Genomic DNA, 23754 nt, shown 5'->3' on the forward strand with positions numbered 1-23754 from the left:
ATTCCTTTGCATTCTTTTCATTTTTCAGCCACCTCATGGCCACCTGCACATTGATGATTCAGCTTACATCTTGCAAATAAACCAAAGTGGACTCAGTGCACATGACAGACAGAAAACACATGCTGATGGGGTCTGCATTTGCACACTGCAGGCAGACTTTTATATTTTTGAGAATGAGTGATTTCATCATGTAACAGAGTAGCATTGTGGCATTGTACGAACTAGATTTTAAAAGGCATAGTAACAATTAGTAGCTCTCAGTGCTACAGTGGCTCAGGAAAGTATAAAACAAAATGGAGTTTGCATGTTATTCTTATATTTTTGTTTTGTTTTTTTTGGTAGTACCGTCTATCCCTGCTTTTTGAGCTTCTAATTGCTCCTAATTCTCCTGGAGATCCTGTTATAAAATGATATTCTTCCTTTTAGAGCAGTGCTATGGTGTTCTTAGGGTATATTCCTAAAAGTGGGATAGCTGGGTCAAAAGGCAGTTCGGTTTTTAATTTTTTGAGAAATCTCCATACTGTTTTCCACAGTGGTTGCACCAGTCTGCATTCCCACCAGCAGTGCAGGAGGGTCCCCTTTTCTCCACATCCTTGCCAGCACTTATTCTGTGTTGTTTTGTTGATGAGCGCCATTCTGACTGGTGTGAGGTGATATCTTATTGTGGTTTTAATTTGCATTTCTCTAATGATTAGTGATGTTGAGCATTTTTTCATATGTCTATTGGCCATCTGTATGTCCTCTTTGGAGAACTGTCTATTCATTTCTTTGGCCCATTTTTTGATTGGATTGTTTATCTTTCTGGTGTTGACTTTTACAAGTTCTTTATAAATTTTGGTTACTAACCCCTTATCAGACGTATTGCTGAATATGTTCTCCCATTGTGTAGTTCATCTTTTTTATTCTGTTCTTTTTGTTTTTAGCTGTGCAAAAGCTTTTTAATTTGATATAGTCCCATTTGTTTATCCTATCTTTTATTTCACTTGCCCGTGGAGATAAATCCGCAAATACATTGCTGAGAGAGATATCAGAGAGCTTATTGCCTATGTTTTCTTCTAAGATGCATATGGTTTCATGGCTTACATTTAAGTCTTTTATCCATTTTGAGTTTATTTTTGTGAATAGTGTAAGTTGATGATCTAGTTTCATTTTTTTGCAGGTAGCTGTCCAATTTTCCCAACACCATAGCACTGTTTCAAAAGGAGAAATGCACCCCCATGTTTATGGCAGCATTGTTCACAATAGCGAAGATCTGGAAACAGCCCAAGTGTCTGTTAGTGGACAAGTGAATTAAAGAGCTGTGGTACATATATACAATGGAATACTATGGGGCCATGAAAAAGAAGGAAATCTTACCTTTTGCGACAACATGGATGGACCTGGAAACTATTATGTTGAGTGAAATAAGCCAGGCAGAGAAAGAAAAATATCATATGACCTCACTCATTTGAGGAATCCAATGAACAATGTGAACTGAGGAATGGAATTGAGACAGAGGAGGGATCAAAGGGACCAGAGGAAAAGAGAACAGAGGGAAGGGAGATGATAGGAGGGGAAAAACCTGAAGGGAAGGGGGGAGGGCGCTGTGTAGAGGGGGGCAACAGAGATGTTGAAGGGAAACGGGGGAGAGGAATGGCATTCGGGGCGACACTAGGATCTATGTAAACACAATAAATTAAAATTAATAAAAAACACACACACACACACAAACCCCACAATGAGATATCACCTCACACCTGTCAGAATAGCACTCATCAACAAATCCAAGAAACAACAAGTGTTGGTGGAAATGCAGATTCATGCAGCTACTGTGGAAAGCATATGGAGTACCTTACAGAATTAAAAATGGAATTTACTTATGACCTAGTAATTCTGCTTTTGGGAATTTATTTGAAGAAACATAAAACACTAATCTGAAAGAATTTGTGCACCCCCATGTTCACTGAAGCACTATTTACAATAGGCAAGATATGGAAGCAGCTCAAGTGTCCATCAGTGAATAAAAAGGCTGTTGTACACTTACACAATGGCATGTTTTGGGGCATAAAAAAGAAGTAAGTCTTACCCTTTATTACAACATGGATGGACCTGCAAAGCATTATGCTAGGGAAATAAGCCAGTCTGAGAAAGAAAAGTACTATATAATTTCACTCATATGTGGAAACTAATGAAGAAAATGAAATAACAAGCAAAATAGAGACAGACTCATAGATAGCAGGCTGACAGCTGTCAGGGGGTGTTTTGGAAAGCTTGGTGGGAAAGTGGAAAGATTGAAGTAAAAAAGATAGGAAGGAAAAGAAACCTCAGACACAAACAGTGTGTTGGCTGTCAGGGGAATGGGAGAGGGTGGTGAATAGTGGAGGAGTGTGAAGGGGGACAAATGATGACGGAAAGAGGCTTGACTTGGGGTGGTGAACACACCATACGGGTTACTGAGAACGTGTTGTGAAATTATACATCTAATACCTGTTTCATTTAGTCAACAAGAATCATCCCAATAAGTTCAATAAAAAGAAAATAAAGGGAAAAATAAATAAATAAATAAATAAATAAATGGTATTCTTCCTATGGTTGGTCCACAGGACCTCCACACCTCCACAGTCCGCTCCTGTTGGGTCTGAAAAGGGTTTATACGGAGGCTTCCGTACATAAGCACTATTGATTAGATCACTGGCCACTGGTGATCAAACTCGAGGTCAAGTTCCTTCTGCCTCCCAGCAGGTCACAAGCGGGACTAAAGTTTCTGACCTTCTGATCATCTTGTTGGTCCCACTTCAAACAGCTCCCATCCTTAGATACCTTCCAAAAACCACCTCGTTAACACAAAGCCACTATAGAGCTCTCATCTCTTAGACAATTCCAAGGAGTGCTGTGTCATAAACACGGAGGAGATCACATATGTATTTCTCATTATAAATCACAATATCACAGGAGGCCAAAAAAGAGTCTTAGTAGAAACATAGAACAACGCAAGTAACAAGCACCTAATGTTTATCAAGACAGGCACTGAGCTAAGCATCTCCCATATATTTTGTTGTTTAACCCTGTTTCAGGTAGGAATTATCACCAAGCCGATTTTATATATGCACAAACTGAGGTTCAGATATGTTTGTGGATTTGTTCATAATCACTCAGCGGGAGAGGCAAAGCAGGGGGATCAAAACTAGGTTTGTAGAATTCCAAAGTCTATTCTTTTGCAATATGCCTAATATACAATTGCCAAATGGATTTTACTGCTTCCCATTAGCTGTGGAGGGAGGTCAAGATGAGACTAACAAAAATAAATTCCAAAACAAACCACTCACAACCATTTTGCTGGTTTTGATTTTCTAGTAACACATGTTTGTAAAAGAAACACGTTGCCCACACTTTGTTGTTTTACAGAATGGGTAGGTTTTAATAATTCTCATCAACTTGAAGCTCTAAATGACAAATTATTTACTGTCATATAAAACTGGATTAAGTTCACCCACTGAAGGGGGTCTGCGTTCCTCTCACAGTTACTAGAAAGCAGGTCAGAAAAAGATAAACAGTAAAATTATTCCTTTTGGAAAAAAACGTGAAACTTTCATAAAAAATCTCTTTCTAGCTCGTCAGTATGGAATTTGTCACTAATCATGTTAAACTATGCCCTTTTATGCTGCTTCTGTCTCTCTCAGCTTTCTGAGCAGTTCTTTGATGTAACAAAGACAGTTTCAGACAAGATTTCAGTGCATCTGGAAAAAAATGGTTTAAGTCTGGAGGCAAGATGCTGCATATTTAAAATTTATATACTCTATAATGCCTTTGTTCTGAACTTGAAGATCCTGCAGAAACTTCTAAGCTTCTTTGCCTTCCTTCTCTAAGCTCATTTGTTCTTCTTTTGCTTATTATCATGCAACCGTGGCTCTCACTGGTGCTCCCATCATTTAACTACATGCGGAGTCATGGCTGACCCTTCCTGATCAATTGCCAATCCATACTGGCTTGACTGATAAAAGAGCCAATTAGATTTAAGCAAATTAAGGGACATCACCAATGTCAACCACTTATTAAACTGAATGCTGAATTCCATGCATACAAAACACTAATGCACTGGGCCCCATTAAGAGCTGAAATCCTAACCCCATTAGTAACTCCAGACCTTGAAGGGGTAAAGGTCGTAGGAAAGTTCCATATTTATGGATTAACATTTGGATTCCATTTTTATTTTTTTAGTTCTTTTCCTAGAACTCTTGAACTTGCACTATAATGCTATCTGAGAGCTCAGATGAACTATATTCTTCATTTCTGAGAGTATCTTAGTGCTAAAGTATGAACATTAGGCTATTACAAACAACCTAAAAATATAGTTATTGTAGAAATACAGGAATCTGAGTGCACAGACTTAGGAAAGAATATGCTATAGAATTGGGGGGAAAGCTCCTTCAGCTGAACAAATAATATTCCAAATAAATTTTTAAACTAAAAAACGTGTGTTGTTTGAGATTTACCACTCTATGGGTACTGAGCTATCGGTGTCATAACCTCACTTGCCTTCATTTCCATCTTCAAAATAACCTGTGTTTATCATACTGTTTAATCGTGTTTCTCTTTTCTTTTGTGTTTGTATGTCATAGTTTTATTTTTTAAATAAAATTAGTTTTATTAAACAATAAAGACAACAAAACAGGAAGATCTGATAGAATCAATGAGGCTTTGAAATTAGATATTGTTGGACTTCAGATTTTTAAAAAAAAAATTCTGGCTTTATTGATGTATAATTGGTATACCAAAAAAAGCACATTAATCATTTTTTTTTCTCCTTAGAAAAATACAAGGAATGGTGGACAGATTCAGCAAAAAAAAAAAAAAAAAAAGAAAGAAAGAAAAGAAAAAGAAAAAAAACTCTAAACACAAAGAATAGGGTGGTGATTGTTGGGGAGGGGGTTTGGGGGTAGGAGGGGGTAGAGGGGGTAGATGGTGAAGGACAGAGATCTGACTCGGGGGGTGAACACACAATATTGTGTACAGATATTGTGTTGTGAAATCATGCATCTGACACCTGTATAGTTTTAACCAGTGTCATTCAAATAAATTCAATATAGGGGGGGGGGGAAGAAAAAAATACTGAAAGCTAATATCAAATAAGATGTTCATATCTATCAACTGAAAGATGGTATGCCAGGGTAAAAGCTTTTGTACCATGTGCCGTTAGCTCTCTTTTTCTAAATTCTTACATAAGCCAAAGTCTGTCCATTTTATGCATGTGTTAGAGAAGTAACCACTACTGCGAAGGACTTAGAGTGGTAATTGGTGTAATTTGAGAGTACACCTTACTTGCAATATTCCTGCTGTCCTTACAGCCCAGATCCCCCCACCTCTGAGGGCCACAGCGTTCCCACACTGGACAACAGTGCACAGAGCTGGTCATGTTTCCACAGCTTGATAAACGCACATTGCTCGGGCCTGAGCAATGACAATCTTCCAACCTGAAACTGGTCATCAAGCTATCTGGACTGACTACCTACTCGTTCAGTCCCCAATTGTTCATCCTCCACCTGCCATGTGTCAGGGTTGCTCCACGTTCTGAAGATAAACTGAAGAAGTGATGACCCCAGCTGGGTAGAATCTCACAGCCTGGGATTTTGACAGGTGGAGAAGACAGGTGCTCTCAGTATTCTGTGGTCTACCATGGGGCACAGACGGGTCCTATCTTAGCCTCACTTTAATAAAAGATGACTTTATGATGCACCCGCTTCTAAGTCAAAAGAAAAAAGGGAAGGGAATTTGACCAGATCAAGGGGGTAAAGGAGATTCCCAGGCCTTTATATAGCACACTTTTGATAAAGAAAAAAATTCGCATTTTTGTTTTACCCAAACCTTCTACTTTTATGGTTTAAACGACATTGAGAAGAAAACAAGCTGAGACTATTACTGTGACAAGCCTTGCCTAATCCAGCATGAAAGATAGTAGGAATTCAACCTTACCATAAAAGAGACAAAATATGGAAATCAAGGCAATGGCCATAATGATAACAACCCAAATATAATGAAAAGTAAATAGCATATAAGAACTTTCTCTGCCCATACGTTGGTTCGTCTCTGTACATCTTGGTTCATTTATTATTCATTTCAGTATGAAACACAGTTTGCTGGATAAAGGCACGGAAGATTTCTTTAATAACTTTCAGTACTAATTTAATTCTACTTAAACACACATATTCTCATGAATGCCACATGCTTTCCGGCATGATTTTATGTGTAAATCAGGATAATATGTTTTCAGATCATTAAGTAAAAGGAAGCATGAACTAAAATCTATTTAATCAATGAGGTATCACCTTTAAACTGCCACAAGGTCATAAAAAAGATCATTTCAAAGCTATAAGTTTCCTAATTGTAATCAACAACAATCTAATAATGAAAAAAAAATTTTAAAGCACATGCTAACAGCTGCAATAAACTTGAGCAAGTCATTGTCTCTGAAGATTCTCTGCTTCCCTGTTGGGGAAGGGCCATCTCCCGGATTCTGGATTTCTGAGCGCAGAAAGCGCAGAATTGCACCACTCCCAGAGAGTGTAGAGCCACAGTGCTTTGTGATAAGGCCGGGCGCAGGCATTCACGGGGCAGAGGCAAAGCCAAGCCTCGGCGGCTCACTTATGTACCATTATAAACAATGTGTTGTTTCTGCCTGTTTGCATATAGCCTTACTACTAACCAAGACAGATAGGCTCACACCGTGTGCATTGATTTAACAATAGGAGCTTACTATGTTTCATGGAATCCTATATGTGTATGTTTATGTGTATGTGTATGTGTATGTATGTGTATATAGGTGCGTGTGTATATATACCTATACACACATGCACATAAATATAACAAAATATTAGACCATACCTTCTCAAAGAAATAAACAATTCATTAAATTAGACCTACTTTACAAATGCAACATAAATTGCTATAAATTATGAACTATCTAAATCCATGTTAAGTGCCATAAAATGAATATACAACTCCTTAAATAGTCCGTATATCCTGTTGAGATGATATTACTATGTAACTTAAAAAGTCTCCATTAAAGCACTAATTACTCTTTAATGCCTGAATGTGAATAAAGGGTAGTACACACCAAGGTAGAGAGTCATCACAGTGTTCTATCCTTTTCAGCACGTTGGGGAGAACAGCGACTCTCAACCTTTTTCATCTCGTGGCACACAGAAACTAATGGCTAAAATTTTGCGGCACACCAAAAAATATATTTTTTGCTAATCTGACCAAAAAATAGTTATAATTTTGATTCATTCACACTGTTGTCTTTTTTTTATTTGATAGTCTAAGGGAAAAGAGGTCAGTGCCCCTGATTCAATAGTCAGGTACTTCATGTTTTAAAAATCGGTGTGGCATACCAGTGAGCTACAACACACCAGGTGACTGTCACTGGGTTAGGGTACAAAAAGAAAGATAAATATCCAAGGTTTCTCTCCCTCTCTCTCTATTTCTCTCTCCCTCTGGTCTCAACTCTTAAATAGCACCTATCTAACTTCTCATTTTTATTTTGGATTCATAAAACACGACATTATCTGAATTGATCAGCCCCAAAAGTCTGTTTCAAGTATTCCTTTCTGAAACAACGTGGCTTCTGCCATTTGGAGTTTCAAGTGTGTCAGTAAGCATCCACTCATTGATTCTGTAACATCATACAAGGTAGATAAAAGCGAGTTATTTCTACGATGTGGCCAGTGACGAATCTCTCCATGGGAGAAAGGTCCCATAAAAACTGCAGGCTAACTCTTATTTTTTCTCTAGTGATGAGGCCTTTCTTGCTTTGCTACTCATTGTGACTGGAGAGGAAATTTACAGTCCTGTAGATTGTTGTTAACAAGATAGTGACATTCTCCTTTAATCCAGAAAACACAGGTCTCCGGAGCTGGCCTACAAGACATTGGTGTCCCGGGGTCCTTTTCCTTTGGTATTTTCAGAAAACATACATTTCCTGAACACAATTCAGCATCATGCTCTTAACTGTTCTGAGGCATACTTTCTATCCAAGGGCTACACAGGCCAATAGAAGAAGGATTTTTCTTCTTTGTAATTAGTCCCACAAATAGCTAAAACAGGGTGAAACTGATCGTGGACCAAAATAATAACCCGGAAGGCATTCGGTCCCCTTTTAAATAGCAACAGTTAATAAAGAAAAATATCCAGGCTCTGGCCGGTTGGCTCAGTGGTAGAGCGTCGGCCTGGCGTGCGGGGGACTTGGGTTCAATTCCCGGCCAGGGCACATAGGAGAAGCGCCCATTTGCTTCTCCACCCCTCCCCCTCTCCTTCCTCTCTGTCTCTCTCTTCCCCTCCTGCAGCCAAGGCTCCATTGGAGCAAAGATGGCCCGGGCGCTGGGGATGGCTCCTTGGCCTCTGCCCCAGGCGCTAGAGTGGCTCTGGTCGCGGCAGAGCGATGCCCCGGAGGGGCAGAGCATCGCCCCTGGTGGGCGTGCCAGGTGGATCCCGGTCGGGCGCATGCAGGAGTCTGTCTGACTGTCTCTCCCCGTTTCCAGCTTCAGAAAAATACAAAACAAACAAACAAACAAAAAAACAACAAAAAAACAAAAAACAAAAAACAAAACAAAGAAAAATATCCAGATTATATCATATTTCACATATGAAATAATCTGAACTTTTATCATTAGGACACGGAATTTAAAGGTGTTTTTCCAGTGGTGGGAGTAGAGTTTTCCTATACTATGACCTATACACTGTCCGTTTTTGCTAAATGGAAGAGGTTTAGATAAACGTCTACATCAGTTCTTCAAAAATCCAGGGGATGAGAACCACTTGTATTAGAAAATTAAAGCTCAAATTGAAAATATAAATTTTAAACCCAAATAAATTTCAAACAAAAAAAGCACTTCTAATTTTTTTAACATGTATGAACTCAATCTTTTTAACATGTATGTGTGTATTCACACACACAGAGACATACACACACAGTGTGAGGTGAGCACAGTGTCATCAAAACAATAACAATAACAGGGTCTCAATAAAATAAAACAACAACCAAACCAATGAGTAATGCAAGTGAGCCCCTAAGCTCTAAAAGAGAATTACTTATGATGAGAAACAAGGTGCTCATATAAATTTGGATAGCCAATGTTGTGCACAGACTTACCCCCTGGTGGCATTACGACCGTTGTAGGGTCACTGATCAGGCTGCCTTGGGCATTTGAAATGTTCACTCGTACAGAATAATTAGTAAAAGGAAGTAGCCCGTCGATGGGCACCCAAATGTTGGCCTCTTCACCTCTGTACATGACTTGTGTGCCATTCAGAAGAGTGTAGTTATTATCTGCTGAATGAAAAAGAAACTTATTAAAATTAGCATGTATTGAAGGATTCTTTCTTGCTATTATTTAAACATTTTATTGGTTTCCTAAATGTACAGTACTAAATAGAACTATATTATCACCCCCATTAGAGGCATTACATGGGGCTACTTGTATTCAGCTATTGTACAAACAAAATGTTACCAGAGATAACATGATGCTTTCTAATCTATTCAACACAGGAAGCAAAATAATTGAACTAATATTCAAAGAGCATATAATGCCACACCATAAGTATCATACATCTGATCAAAACTACTGTGCTGACACAAATTAATCACGTGATCAATTATTTACAATTTGTTTCCTGGTTTCTCAAGTACTTGAATTTTCTATGATGTGCAGAGAGACCAGGAGGAGAGCACACTCTTTTTTCCTAAAATAAGATGGTTCTGGATATAAAGAGTATAAGTCAACTCTATGTACCAGAAATTTTATTCCTCATCAGTTGGGGTAATTTCTGCTCATTTTGCTTGAGAGGCAGATTGACTGCTTTCTGTCTAATTCCTGTTTCAAACTTGGTCAGAATCGCCCGAAAAGCAACTGGGGATGAGAAGTCACATGTGTCCACTTTGATCTGAAGATCGATTTTCTAGCTCCCTGGGAAAATGCAGAAGCTGCCCGGCTGTATAGAGGAATCACATCCAACATCTCCCCAAGTCCCATCACCATCCTTCCAGTGTCCTCACTCCCGTTCTCAAATCTTAGTGTGTCTAGAACGCGGGAACCTTCTGCTGCCTGATAACGGTGTTGCTCTCTCCTTGCCTATGCAGCTGGGTTATGATTAAAGGTCACAAGAGGGAGAAAGCAGACTTAAAATTAGAAGAGGGCCAAAGTAAAAACTGTGTTGTAACATTTATTTCACATTCAATGTTGGATGCTTTCCTAAAAAGTTTGTGTGAGGCCAATTTTTCAAAATACTGCTTCATTTGGGTAAAATTTAGTTATACTCTTAAAACACCAAAAAAAGAACTATTTAAAACAGTGATATTTATCCAAATTCCAAATAGCCTTCTTCCTTTGCCAGATCACTTATTATATTTACCTTGATCTTCCCCAAAGGTAACAGATGGTACTCATGGGCTAAAACACAAAAATCATAATTCCTATTCATTTTTAGTGAAACAGGAATGAAGACATAGTCACAGTTTAGGGAGGGTTCTAAGTTCCTAAAATGGAAATACACAATTCATAGCTACGTATGCATAATGTGCAATATGTCCTGAAACCTGCTACGTAGCCCTTTCATAACTTCATGACACACTGAAAGGACTTCCAAATTGTGCTATATTTATTAGCTTTCATAGGTTATTTTTTCTTATTTGTTTTAGTGAGTGAGGGGGGGGGGGAGGAGCAGGAAGCATCAACTCCCATATGTGCCTTGACCAAGCAAGCCCGGGGTTTTGAACCGGTAATCTCAGCATTCCAGGTCAACACTTTATCCACTGTGCCACCATAGGTCAGGCTCATAGGTTCTTTTTAGTTAGTCAACTTGACTGGACTCAAGATTACTGAGCTCCAACCTCAGGCAAGGGAGTAGACATTGCTAGGTGCTTATAACAGTATGCTCAAAATGCACAAGACCTAATTCCTGCATTCAAAAATCTAGGTTAAGATGAAAAAATGAATCACTTGTAACCATTGTCTAAGAAAATTACATCAGCCACATCTGAAGACCTACTTAAGTTCCCATAACATCCAGCTCTGTGGAAGCCATTTCCACCACAGCTGAAACTACTACTGTAGATGCATGCCCACATTTCAAAAAGGCCAGCTTCTCCTGTAAGACCCCGGCAGACCTCAATTGCCTTTGAAGTGGTCCAACTCTGGACATCTTTCAAAAGATTGAAGGTTGCAAAGCAATAATAAAAACTGTAAAATGAAGCCAAGGGAATAGAATTCTACAAATTTTAAGCAAGGTTCAGATGTAAGACCAATGAGTTAATATCTAGGCTTATAATATTGGTGAGTTATTCCCCCCTTGCATTCTTTTTTTTTCTTTTTTTTTGGAGAAAATTTCTAGCTAGAAAAAAAACTCTTCTGCCAGCTTTGAAAATGGGATGGCAGAGGGAAAAAATATATTAAGTACCACTTTAGTCTAAGTTTCCCAGATAACACTAATACATGGTAATTATACAATTAGTTGTAACATTAAGTTCTAGTTATAGAACAATGATTACTTAGTAATTATAACAAGTATATAATTACTCAATAATTATGAGAAGTATGCAATTACATAAACCATTTTGTTCAGTTCAGAAAAGAGCTTGAACATCCCGGGAGCCGCACAGCTGAGTGTGCAGAGCACTCAGCTCAGTTCACAGGCCGGAGCAACAGACGGGGTTCCACCCTCCGAGAAGCTCGGAGCCCCCAGATTGGAAACCAAAGCAGGACCCACAGATTTTTGGCTTTTCCTCCATGTCATCCTCCCTTCCTTTGAACTTTACCAATTTGGGGTCCTAGATATTGGAGGAAAAAATATCTTAAAACAGAAGTCCTCTGATCCCCTTTAGAAAGGGTGTACTTTTTTCACATTTTTTTTTTTACCATATATACATGTTTTCTATGGGCTGGAAAATGCAGTCCCGTTGGGTTAGCCTCAAAAATCAAGCTGGAAAATGTTAAAGCAATAAGCACCTCCTGTCCCAGGTAAGCACTCCTTCCTGGTTGGCCTCTGCACCAACCCTGCTGGTAGGTAAAAGTGGGCGGTGCAGGTCTGTTGAACTTCTGTGTTCTGAAACTGCAGCTCCCCAACACCCCCAGGACCCGGGGAGTCTGAAGCGGTGGTCCTGCCTTTCACCCTCTTTGGCTGTGCCCTGCACCACGGGGCTCTCCCTGAGGACTGCGCCAAGCTCTTCGCAGAGTGGCATTGTCTGCACCAGTCATCCAGGGTTGATTGACATCAAAATCATCTGGAAGTTCTTAATAAACATTTACACTCCTGAGTTCCACTCCACATTGACTGAAAGAGATTATCAAAGGGGAGCGCCCAAAAACCATTTGGAGATTATTTTTCTGCAGGAAGAGCTTCTGGTTTCTAGGGTTATCTCATCCATGAGAAAACATGTATATATGGTAAAAAATAAAAATTTAAAAAAAAAGACCATTCTGGTCTTTCTTTTTTTGGTAATTTTATTTTTCAATTACGGTTCACATTCAACATTATTTTGGATTAGTGTCAGGTGTCCAGCATACTGGTTAGCAAAATGTCTGCCTCCGCCAAAAAGTTCAGGTACGTTTTGAAATAATAACTATGGCACCATCCATAGTTATTACAATATTGTTGACTATATTCCCCGTGCTCTGCTTCACATCTCCGTGACTATTTTATAACTTAGCATATTAAAGCATGTATAAGACGCACCATTTTGAAAAATTTCAGGTCTAAAAACTGTATGCGTTTTATACAGTGGTGGTAGATTTTTTTACTTGCCTTTCCTGCATTTTTGTGCTTGCTTTTGTGTTCATTGTTGAAGCCAGTGATTCATCATCAGATACAGATGAGGACAAGCTAATGGATGGGAGTTTTGACAGTGATGAGGAGTTGTATGAATTTTGTGATGAATAAAACTTGAGATCAATAACTTTATGTAATACCTCTTTTTTTTTTTTTTTTCAAATTTTGGGCCCCCAAATTAAGGTGTGTCTTATACGTGGGAGTGTCTTATCTATGAGGTAGTTCCTGTCCCTGCACATTTGCCCCCAGCCCCCCAAACCCTCCCCTCTGGCACCCATCAGTATGATCTCTGTATCGATGAGTCTGTTTCTATTTTGTTTCTTCCAAGCTGCTTTTAAATTAATAATCAAACTTTAGGCACTTTGCTTCCAAAAACCATTAGGTCACATTTGGCATCCTTATTAATTGATACCTTTAGGTTCTAGCTTTGAGCTATAAAATGCATATTCTATTAGTGAGATATTACACCTTCAGAGAATATAGAAAGCTCACTCGGAAACCAGGTCTATCCTCACAGACTATAAAATCTAGTACAGTTGTAGGAGATAATTTTAATATGCATAAAAATAATTTTTAAAATGAATAATGATCATTGCCTACCTAATAAAAAAAGGTGTAAGGAGTTTTAAGTATTTCTCCTCCCTCCCCCAACAGGGGATACTGGGAAAAGAAAAGTCTTTGTACATCAGGCATCACAGGAGAAAACCCATTTTGTAGAGGTCACGTAAACATTTTCTTTTTTTTTTCTTTTTTTTTTCTTTTTTTTTTTTTTTTTTTGTATTTTTCTGAAGCTGGAAACGGGGAGAGATAGCCAGATAGACTCCCGCATGCGACCAACTGGGATCCACCCGGCACACCCACCAGGGGCGAGGCTCTGCCCACCAGGGGGTGATGCTCTGCCCCTCCGGGGTGTCACTCTGCCATGACCAGAGCCACTCTAGCACCTGGGGCAGAGGCCAAGGAGCCATCCCCAGCGCCCGGGCCATCCTTGCTCCAATGGAGCCTTGGCTGCGGGAGGGGAAGAGAGAGACAGAGAGGAAGGAGGGGGTGGGGGGTGGAGAAGCAAATGGGCGCTTCTCCTGTGTGCCCTGGCCGGGAATCGAACCCGGGTCCCCCGCACGCCAGGCCGACGCTCTACCACTGAGCCAACCGGCCAGGGCCCACGTAAACATTTTAAACAAACTCCTGGACACTTTTTCACAATACTCCACATTCGATTGAATTTCCCAAAAGGTTAATTCATGCCTTCCTAATTTTTTCTACTTTATATTGAATAAAAAATGTCTTAAATGAAGAAACAACCCAAATAAATCTCCTGTCTTAGATCCACTTGCAAAGAACCTTGCCTTTAGCTTCAGATAGGAAGCAGTGCTAAGCTGCTAACAACATTCACACCCATTCAGAAAGTAAACTCTTACTTTTTGCATTCTTATTGGTTAAACAGTAGGGTATTTTCTCTACCATTATTTTTTAAGCAAAAATCAGCATAAATAGGAATCTTCCCATGCATGACTTAGGGACAGGTAGATGATGACTGTCCTGAGAATGCCACCCTGTGGGTGGTTCTCTGGATTGAAATGACGTGAATGGGTATGCTTCCCATTCTTGTTATAATCATTGTCACAAGAATTTTAATACCCCATACAGTCCATATTTTTTTTTATCCCTCTGTGCTGTGCTGCTCTGACCTTTTCAATATTCTATAATTTGACTGGCTGGCTATTTCAGTTCTCTCCCTTTTACGGCCTTATTAACTTGAGGGAAGGAGGCGAAATGAACCACCAATCAGAATACGTAATATTGCAAAGGTCAGCGTAGTCCTGTATGGTATCGTCACACATGGAAGACCGTATGCCAGCATTAACATCCTGATATCTTATTCATGTGACAAAGATTGTAACAAGAACAGAAACTGGCACAACATGAATCCGTTCTCATGACAAAGATGATAATGAGAAATGACAGCGAACAAACCCAACTGATTCTTGTTACCGTGTGAAGATTTTACATGTCAGACCTGGTCCTGCTTGAAGTTAGCCTTTTTCTGAATCCAATTACACCTGAAGGTAGGGAAGGCACTGACTAATTTTCCCACTTCTTGCAATATCAAGAAAAAGCGAGATGTTTTCCCTGTTCTGAGGTCTCAATTTCAGTGTGTTGGTTCACTCTACCTCCACATCACAAAATCCTGCCAACACTAAAATCAAAAGACATCAAATGGTAAAAAAAGCCCTTTAATGTGAGCCAAGAATTCTAGATCACTTTAGATAGCACACATTAATATTTAAGCTACTTTTATTTATTCTTTTTAAGGGTATCATTTCAAATTATATTACCCAAAAGGCAAATGTGTCCTCCAAACTCAATTATTCTTATAGCTCTCACTCTGGTAGAGATATGAAAGGTATTGGGTATTTGTTTAAGTTAATATACAGTTAAAGGGGCCTATTCCTACCTTACTTTTTGGCCAACATTAAACATATTTATAGATATATAACTACACAGCTGTCTTCCCCACAGAAAATTGTGAAAGAGAAAGAAAAAGTAACCTGTGTACCACTTAGGGCTCAGAGAAGAACAGTGGTCGCTCTATTAATGCATATTTCTTACTATTATTGTAATTACTCTAATGTAATTTTTAATTAGTTGTCATCTAGTAAAAGCTGTACATTCTTGATTCCTCCCTAAAGTGATCATTCTGCTAGAATGACAATTGCAGTTCAGGGGATAAATACATTGAATATTTTATCAACTCACCCAAAGATGCTTCAGAAACATTTGCCCGGAGTCTGTGTTCATGTAGGAGCAAGTGCAGCTCTATAAATTCTGGGCATCTTATGGTTTGGCTCTGATTTTTTTTTAATGTGTGAGCCCAAACATGCTGAATACAACACAATTACTCTTCTTTAAAAAAACTTAAATATTTTTTAAAGTCCTTTGGTGCATGATTTCCTTTCATCAATGTTGTTCCACGCGCCACGGTCAGATTTTCCTAAATAATTCTCATTTTAGTCACATCAGAAAAAGAATTATATTATAAAGAGTGAATTCAAAGATTTTGTATAACTGGGGTAAATTAGGAAAGTATGGTCTATTTTTGTCAACCATGCTGTAGGCTGACAAGTCAAATTTGTTCCTACTTTTACTTATCTCTCCCCCCCCCCCATTCAAACAAAGTGTTATTTTTCCAAATGAACAAAGTATTGCCATCGTCTCGATCAGCTACACTTGGGTCAACATCTCCCATAGTGTGTGGTCTCCGGCTTCCACAGTCCACATCAGACATGAATGCGAACGTGATAACATCCACCCAGGAACTCAGAAGGCTGATGGAGTGGGAACAAGGACTTGGGGTCAGTTAGGAATTCTAGGGGCTGTCTCTAGAATTGTTGGCCATGTGGAAGCTGAGCCGCAGCTGACCAGGGCAGCTGGGGGTGGGGCACAGCCAGAGTGGCTGTTGCAGTGTCTCTTGCCTGAGGATAAGCTTGTCTGGGCTGGGCCGTTTATGGTTTCCACACAAGCCTGACTCTCCAGCTCCCCTGACAACTTTTTAAACCGCTCCATTCTCTACAATCATTCATTTTGCCTTCATTAATCACAGGTGCCTATGTTGATTGCTACCAAGAAATCACTCTGAATGGAGAAAGGTCTGAAACTACAGTCACCATTTGTTAGCCTTGGTTATGTATGGGTAGGGGGTCTGGGTAAATATTATTTTTCTACATGACGTGGATTTTTAAGTTAGCATGCATAATTTTTGAAAATCACAAGGATATTGAGAAGGGTGAAATACCCAATGAAAAGATATACACTGCATTTAACTTTACAAATAAATTACGTTGAAACCAGGGACCTACACACTACAGCCCACAGGCCAGATTTGGCGAGCTGCCTGCTCTTGCACATAGTTTTATTAGGACATAGACACACTTTCAGGTTGGCCATGCCAACCCGGCACCATTGTGAAGTTATGGCAGAGACCGTATTGCCTGAAAAGTCTGAAATGTGGACTATGTGGCTTTGCAGAAAAAAAGTTTGCCCACCTCTGAACTGAACAATTAAATTGACTGCCTCTTAAAAATGTTCTGCCTTCCTCAATAAAGAGAGCCATTTCAAATTTCTAGATTGATTTTCTTGACTAAACTTTTTTTAAAGAGTGGAACAGCATACGTGGAAAGAACACTTTATTGATGTGACCCTGCCTACCTTCACTGCCCTGTATTGTCATTAATGCTCTGAACTTCTTTCATTATTCAGCAGTTATAAACGCAAAGTATTGAAAAAAAGAGAAGCAGGAAGAAAACATACTGTAGATAGTCCCTCATTCTGCACGCCCAGGAAGTCTGCAATTGGACGTCCAGGCACTTGGCTTTGACTGTAGTGATAGCTGCTGGCCCAAAGCCTTAGTACAAGTAACTGACGGTCATTAATGACTCTTTGGATGAAAGAAGGATGCGTTTACTGTTTCAAGGTAATTTGCCGAAACACAAGTCATTTCCTTCCTACAGATCTTGGTCAAAACAAGCAAACGGCTAAATAAAGCTAAAATATTTGCAGAAAGAAGTAAATGCAGTGCCAATGTACCTTAGACTTTATTTTTTAAAAAATAGATAAGTGCACCAAATACTGTCTTTTCTAAATATATATATAAAAAATCAATGATAAGAAAGGTTTAATTGTTTCTATGCAAAACTTTGGTTTAGGAACCAAGAATAGGTGGCTTACATGCAAAAGAATGAAACTGGACTACAGTTTGTCCCCCTGTACTAAAATTAACTCAAAATGGATCAAAGATCTAAACATAAGACCTGAAACAATTAAGTACATAGAAGAAGACATATGTACTAAACTCATGGACCTGGGTTTTAAAAAGCATTTTATGAATTTGACTCCAAAGGCAAGAGAAGTGAAGGCAAAAATTAATGAATGGGACTACATCAGACTAAGAAGTTTTTGCTCAGCAAGAGAAACTGATAACAAAATAAACAGAAAGCCAACTAAATGGGAAATGATATTTTCAAACAACAGCTCAGATAAGGGCCTAATATCCAAAATATACAAAGAACTCATAAAACTCAACAACAAACAAACAAACAATCCAATAAAAAAATGGGAAGAGGACATGAACAGACACTTCTCCCAGGAAGAAATACAAATGGCCAACAGATATATGAAAAGATGCTCATCTTCTTTAGTTATTAGAGAAATGCAAATCAAAACTGCAATGAGATACCACCTCACACCTGTTAGATTAGCTATTATTAACGAGACAGGTAATAACAAATGTTGGAGAGGCTGTGGAGAAAAAGGAACCCTCATACACTGTTGGTGGGAATGTAAAGTAGTACAACCATTATGGAAGAAAGTATGGTGGTTCCTCAAAAAACTGAAAATAGAACTACCTTATGACCCAGCAATCCCTCTACTGGGTATATACCCCAAAAACTCAGAAACACTGATACGTAAAGACACATGCAGCCCCATGTTCATTGCAGCATTGTTCACAGTGGCCAGGACATGGAAACAACCAAAAAGCCCGTCAATAGATGACTGGATAAAGAAGATGTGGCACATATACACTATGGAATACTACTCAGCCATAAGAAATGATGACATCGGATCATTTACAGAAAAATGGTGGGATCTTGATAACATTATACGAAGTGAAATAAGTAAATCAGAAAAAACCAGGAACTGCATTATTCCATACGTAGGTGGGATATAAAAGTGAAACTAAGAGACATTGATAAGAGTGTGGTGGTTACGGGAAGAGGGGAAAAGGGAGAGGGAAAGGGGGAGGGGGAGGGGCACAAAGAAAACTAGATAGAAGGTGACAGAGGACAATCTGACTTTGGGTGATGGGTATACAACATAATTGAACGACAAGATAACCTGGACTTGTTATAGTTGAATATATGTATCCTGATTTATTAATGTCGCCCCATTAAAAAAATAAAATTATTTAAAAAAAAAAAGAATAGGTGGCTAGAGTCAGAGGCAAGAGGACTATAATGTGATACCGGGAGTCTCCAAAGAAGCATTCACTGTGTAAAGGATCATAAGATACACCTTGTTTGCAAAGCAAAGAGAGTTTTATATATAAATGCTGCCCTCTTGAGCAACAACTTGGTCAATTTTGCTCACTAATTAAAGTTGAACTGTTTTCTTCTTCAAATTCCCCAGATGGTGGCTTTCTAGCTTGCATCCCTTCCAAAGGCATTGTGCTCACCTCAACAATCTTCTAATTGTTAACCTAGACTAGTTAGTGAGGTTCACTATAAAATAGACGTATGAAGACAGGTAACCTCTCCATCATGAGAAACAGTTCATTAGTTACCTAACACAGCCTGTGTCTGCAGTTTATACTCAACAATCTTACACATTTTTAAAAAGAATTTTAAAACTTCATCTTAAGACAAATATTGAGAAATATGAACTGTTGATTAAGCAAATTATAAATGGTTGCGAATTTCAGTCTTTATCTTTTCATCTTTGGTCATCCTTAGGCGCCCACTGCCAGGGTACCAATGAAGATGACCTGCCTTTTAAACATGTTCATAACTCAAAGATGCCAATAAGAATATTCAGTTCTTTGGAGAGATGATCAGAGAGAAACTGGCTAAAAAGCAGACGTAGGGAATCTCCAATCCATAATCAAATATCCAGATTGATTGTGTCTCTTGTACTTGTATTGATTTCAATTGGAGCAGCTCACCCAGGGGAATCATAAAAATGTGGAATAAAACTGATTTATGAGAACAAAATAAATCCTTTTGTGAGTGGTAATGAATTGGTACTATTTAACCCTTTCAATCACAGAGTGAAAAAACTATTTATTTTTCAAGAGTGCTGAGCCAGCCAAAAGAAGTCATATCAGAAATGCCAATACTGCCAAGTGCTATTACACAAGGGTGTAATGCTTGGAAGGTGATTCTGCTCTGAACTTGATGAAAGGCATCATTTGACATACGGCATACGTCTAAGCTTTCCTGGGCCAACTTCTACGTGTCATCACACATGATGGACCTGTAGATCCAAAGCAGTACAGAATCACTCAGTAAATGTTTACTACACTTATTTACACGATTTATAAGACAGTTGAGAAGTGAGAACAAAATATGGTGGCACATGAACTACACTTAATTTTTTTCCTTAATATAGATGTGTTTTATTTTACTCAAAACCTAGTGTAGAGGTGTTAAATCAAGGGTTAATGCCAGGATAACAGGGACCTTCAGGGAGACAGGTTTCAGCATAGCTAAGGCACAAACTAATACAGTACTTGCCTTAAAGAAAATTTAAAAACCAAGGAAAAAATTAGATAGATGAGTTGTCCATAAATCCAAATCAACTGCTTGATTCTATCAATCGAGGTAACCAGCCAACCAACTGAGTTAATGAGGAAAAAAATCAGTTAGCTTGGGTTCCTTAAAATTGGTAGACAAGAACATTCTCAACAAATAGGTACTGGTTTAACTTTTCCATGTGTGCTGACATCTTATGCACACATTCTAAACCTGTACCATCCAAACAATAGCCACTATTCACATATGGCTTTTGAGCACTTGAAACGTGACCGGTGTAGCTAAGAAACACTTTTATTTAAATTTACTTAATTTTAATTAAATCTGATCACTGATTTAGTTACTGAAAAACATATATGTTGGTGTGTGAATCTACTTTTTAAATTGAAAGCCTTAAGAAATCTAAATACAGGACAAACATTTCTGATAAAAATGATCACTGAGTTGATACATTCTCTAAGTGTAAAACATACACACAGACTTATGAAAAAGAATGTTAGAAACTCATTAATAACTTAAGATTTTGATTACATGTCAAAGTGATAATATATGGGGAATATTGGTTTATATAAACTATGCTACCAAATTAATTTCAACAGCTCCTTTTTACTTTTTAATGTACATACCAGAACACTTAAACCTCCGTATGCTAAAGGGAATATTAGAATGTACAATTAAATAAAAAAATAAAACTACATGTCAGACAATATAAAGGAAAAAAAGCTAAAATTATTGAAATCTCAGGATAATCATTATCTGAGGTTCATTTTCATCTTAAATCGGTTAGAGCAAACCATATTGTTTCAAGATCTGGCTAAATGTATTCACACAGAATGAGGGTGAAATCATTTGTAGAAGACAGAAATTTTGTGCAGTACATTGCATTTAATTGACAGTCCTAAGAGGGCTGATGGCAAAACCACGTGAAAGGGACTGATGTAAGAAAAAGTTGATTTGTTATCAGTTCTGTCAATTTTGCTTGTACTGTCAGAGTGTTTAATAAATGTCCAGGAAGGTAACTTTATTTATCCTCCCTGGCATAAAAAGGCTTTTAAAAAAATTAATACATTTTACTATTTACAGTGAAACATAATTTATTTCAGTTTGATGGCACCATAATTATTATAGCATAATAATTTTTCTAACAGGATAAGTTTTGCACATACGCCACGCAGAGTAAATCATTCAACAGGAAACAGTACCAATCAAAAGGGTGGTAGGAAGCTCTATTATTACAAAGGAATAAATTATGAGGAGAAAGTGAAAGCAAACCACTTTAAAGGTAAGGGATTTAAGTAAAAGCAAGACGATAATAAACAGTAATTGCACGTGGTTGGGCTTCTGAAACACCCACGTTTAATGGAGTCAAGTCTTTTGTTCCCAGCTCTCCCCAGAGACAGGTGTTTTATGTCTATTGTTTCCTAAAACCTTCGAAAAGTTTTGCTCTAGATGATGCAAGTTACAAAGTCCCTCTTTTTGTTTTCTTTTGGCTTCATTCAGTCCATCTTTGTCTGATTATAAAAGAAATACTGTGCATTGTAAAATTTAAAACTGCATGTCAGACACCTGACTAGGCGGTGGCACAGGGGATAGAGCATCAGACTGGGTCGTGGAAGACCCAGGTTCGAGACCATGAGAGCACAGGCTCATCTGGTTTGAGCAAAGCTCACCAGCTTGGACCCAAGGTCGCTGGCTCGAGCAAGGAGTCACTCGGTCTGTTGTAGCCCCACGGTCAAGGCGCATATGAGAAAACAATCAATGAACAACTAAGGTGTCGCAACGAAGAATTGATGCTTCTCATCTCTCTCCCTTCCTGTCTGTCTGTCCCTATCTGTCCCTCTGTGTGACTTTGTCTGTCACAAAAATAAATAAATAAAAAGAATAAAACTACATGTCAGACAATATAGAGAAAAAAAGCTAAAATTATTGAAATCTCAGGATAATCATTATTTTAATATTTTGGTGTACTTCAGTAGGTATCATTTCATATTTGTACACACATAAATATATTTTATACTTACAGAATTTCGTAGTACTCATTGTCTCATAGCTGTTGTATATTTTCTTCTCCCAAAAAATATGCATCCACATAATCTTTTTAATGAATTAAACGTAATGTAGTCAGTTCATGTGGTTAGACATTTAGGAATACCCCCTCGGTTTTGGCTAGACAAAGTCTGCTAAGAACATAACCTTACACATTGTTTTCTGCCCCTCTCTGAATATTTCTTTTAAAAAATTCCAGAGGGACACTTGCTGGTATTCTCAATGGGTACAAACAGATACAAATATTTAAGAATTTTTGAATATTTACTTTGTAATCTCATTTTAATTATCTCAAATAAACTTCTAGAAACAAAAAAAAGTAGTCAAAGAGTTTGGTTGTTATTTACTTAAAATAATTATATTGTTTGGGTTATATTTGTGAATGGAAATTAAATTAGAGTTTCTTCTATTCAAGGTAAAAGTGTCCATCCTATCTGCTACAGTGTTACACCAAGCTTAGCTCACAAAACTGTGTGTACATAAACACACACACACACACAAATTGATGTGAATTTTACTGACTTAATTTAGCAATTAAAAAAATTATATTAAGAATATATTTTAGTAATAAATATATTTTCTAATAGTAAAAATAAACCTAAACACCCTACAGTTCCAAAATTTAGGTAATATCCATTTGTATAACAAATGAAAAAAATAGGCCATCTTTTGTAGTGATTGTAGTTATATGCCAAAGCCCTTACATAGCTGGCAGGATTCTCCATGAAGTGGCCCATGTGCAGCTTCTATAATTCTCATCTTGAGCCGCTCTCTTCCTCGTCCACACTCTCCAGGCACAGCAGCCTTCCTTCATTTCCTCAGCTCCACTGAAACTGTGTCCCCTCACACCCTTCTCAAACGTCCTTCCCTCTGGAACCCTCCTTCCTGGGTCCTTCTCCGCGTTAGTGTCTAAATGTTACCCTACATGTCATCTGCTGCGGAGATCTTTCCTGACCCTCCAATTTACAGTGATTGTAATCTTACGGACAAACACGCTGTCTATTGCTGTTTGAAGTGTGCAGTTTTATATTTTATGTGATTGTCTGGTGAATTTCTATCTCCATTGTCAACTGTCAGCCTCTTCAGTGCTGGACCACGTTTCCTTGGTTTGCCTCTAGAACACCAGTACCCATCATATTTTCTGTGTCACTCTGTGAAAACTAGATACATGTTCATGGCATGAATGAATGAATGAGAAAACATCGCAATTTAATGCTTTGATTTCAGATAGCTGCTCAAGTGTAAAAGTTCTTCCGATATACCCAAAGGTATATGACTATTAAAAAAACACACAGATAAGATTTATATACCACTCTATTTACAAAGAATCTATAGTTTCAGAAAACTATATAAAACTGTCATGCTTTCTTAAATGGTCTGCTAGTATCTTTAGATCAAGTTTTATTATTATTATTTTTTTTACTGAGTAGAGTAACTCATTGATCCTAAGAACATCATACAAAAAGTTAGGAAATATTAGTTCTCAGAGGGCTTCTTAATGTGTACAGGATGATAATTGTAGAGTCATCTAAAGTACTTCCTAAGACGCCAAAGCATAAGGTTTATGATCCTCAGATCTCAACCTGATGACAATTGCCCATCATCAACA

At 38.2% G+C, this 23754-nt stretch overlaps 1 protein-coding gene across 1 annotated transcript in view; it reads right to left on the reverse strand.

Moving 5' to 3' along the window:
* USH2A (usherin) overlaps positions 1-23754 on the reverse strand; it is a 538690-nt gene that overhangs the window by 200384 nt on the left and 314552 nt on the right. The window contains exon 38 of the mRNA XM_066379924.1: positions 9125-9304. Coding sequence (XP_066236021.1) covers positions 9125-9304 — 180 coding nt within the window. The remainder of the gene's footprint in view (positions 1-9124; positions 9305-23754) is intronic.

The sequence above is a fragment of the Saccopteryx leptura genome, chromosome 1 (assembly GCF_036850995.1).
Source record: "Saccopteryx leptura isolate mSacLep1 chromosome 1, mSacLep1_pri_phased_curated, whole genome shotgun sequence".
NCBI lineage: Eukaryota > Metazoa > Chordata > Mammalia > Chiroptera > Emballonuridae > Saccopteryx > Saccopteryx leptura.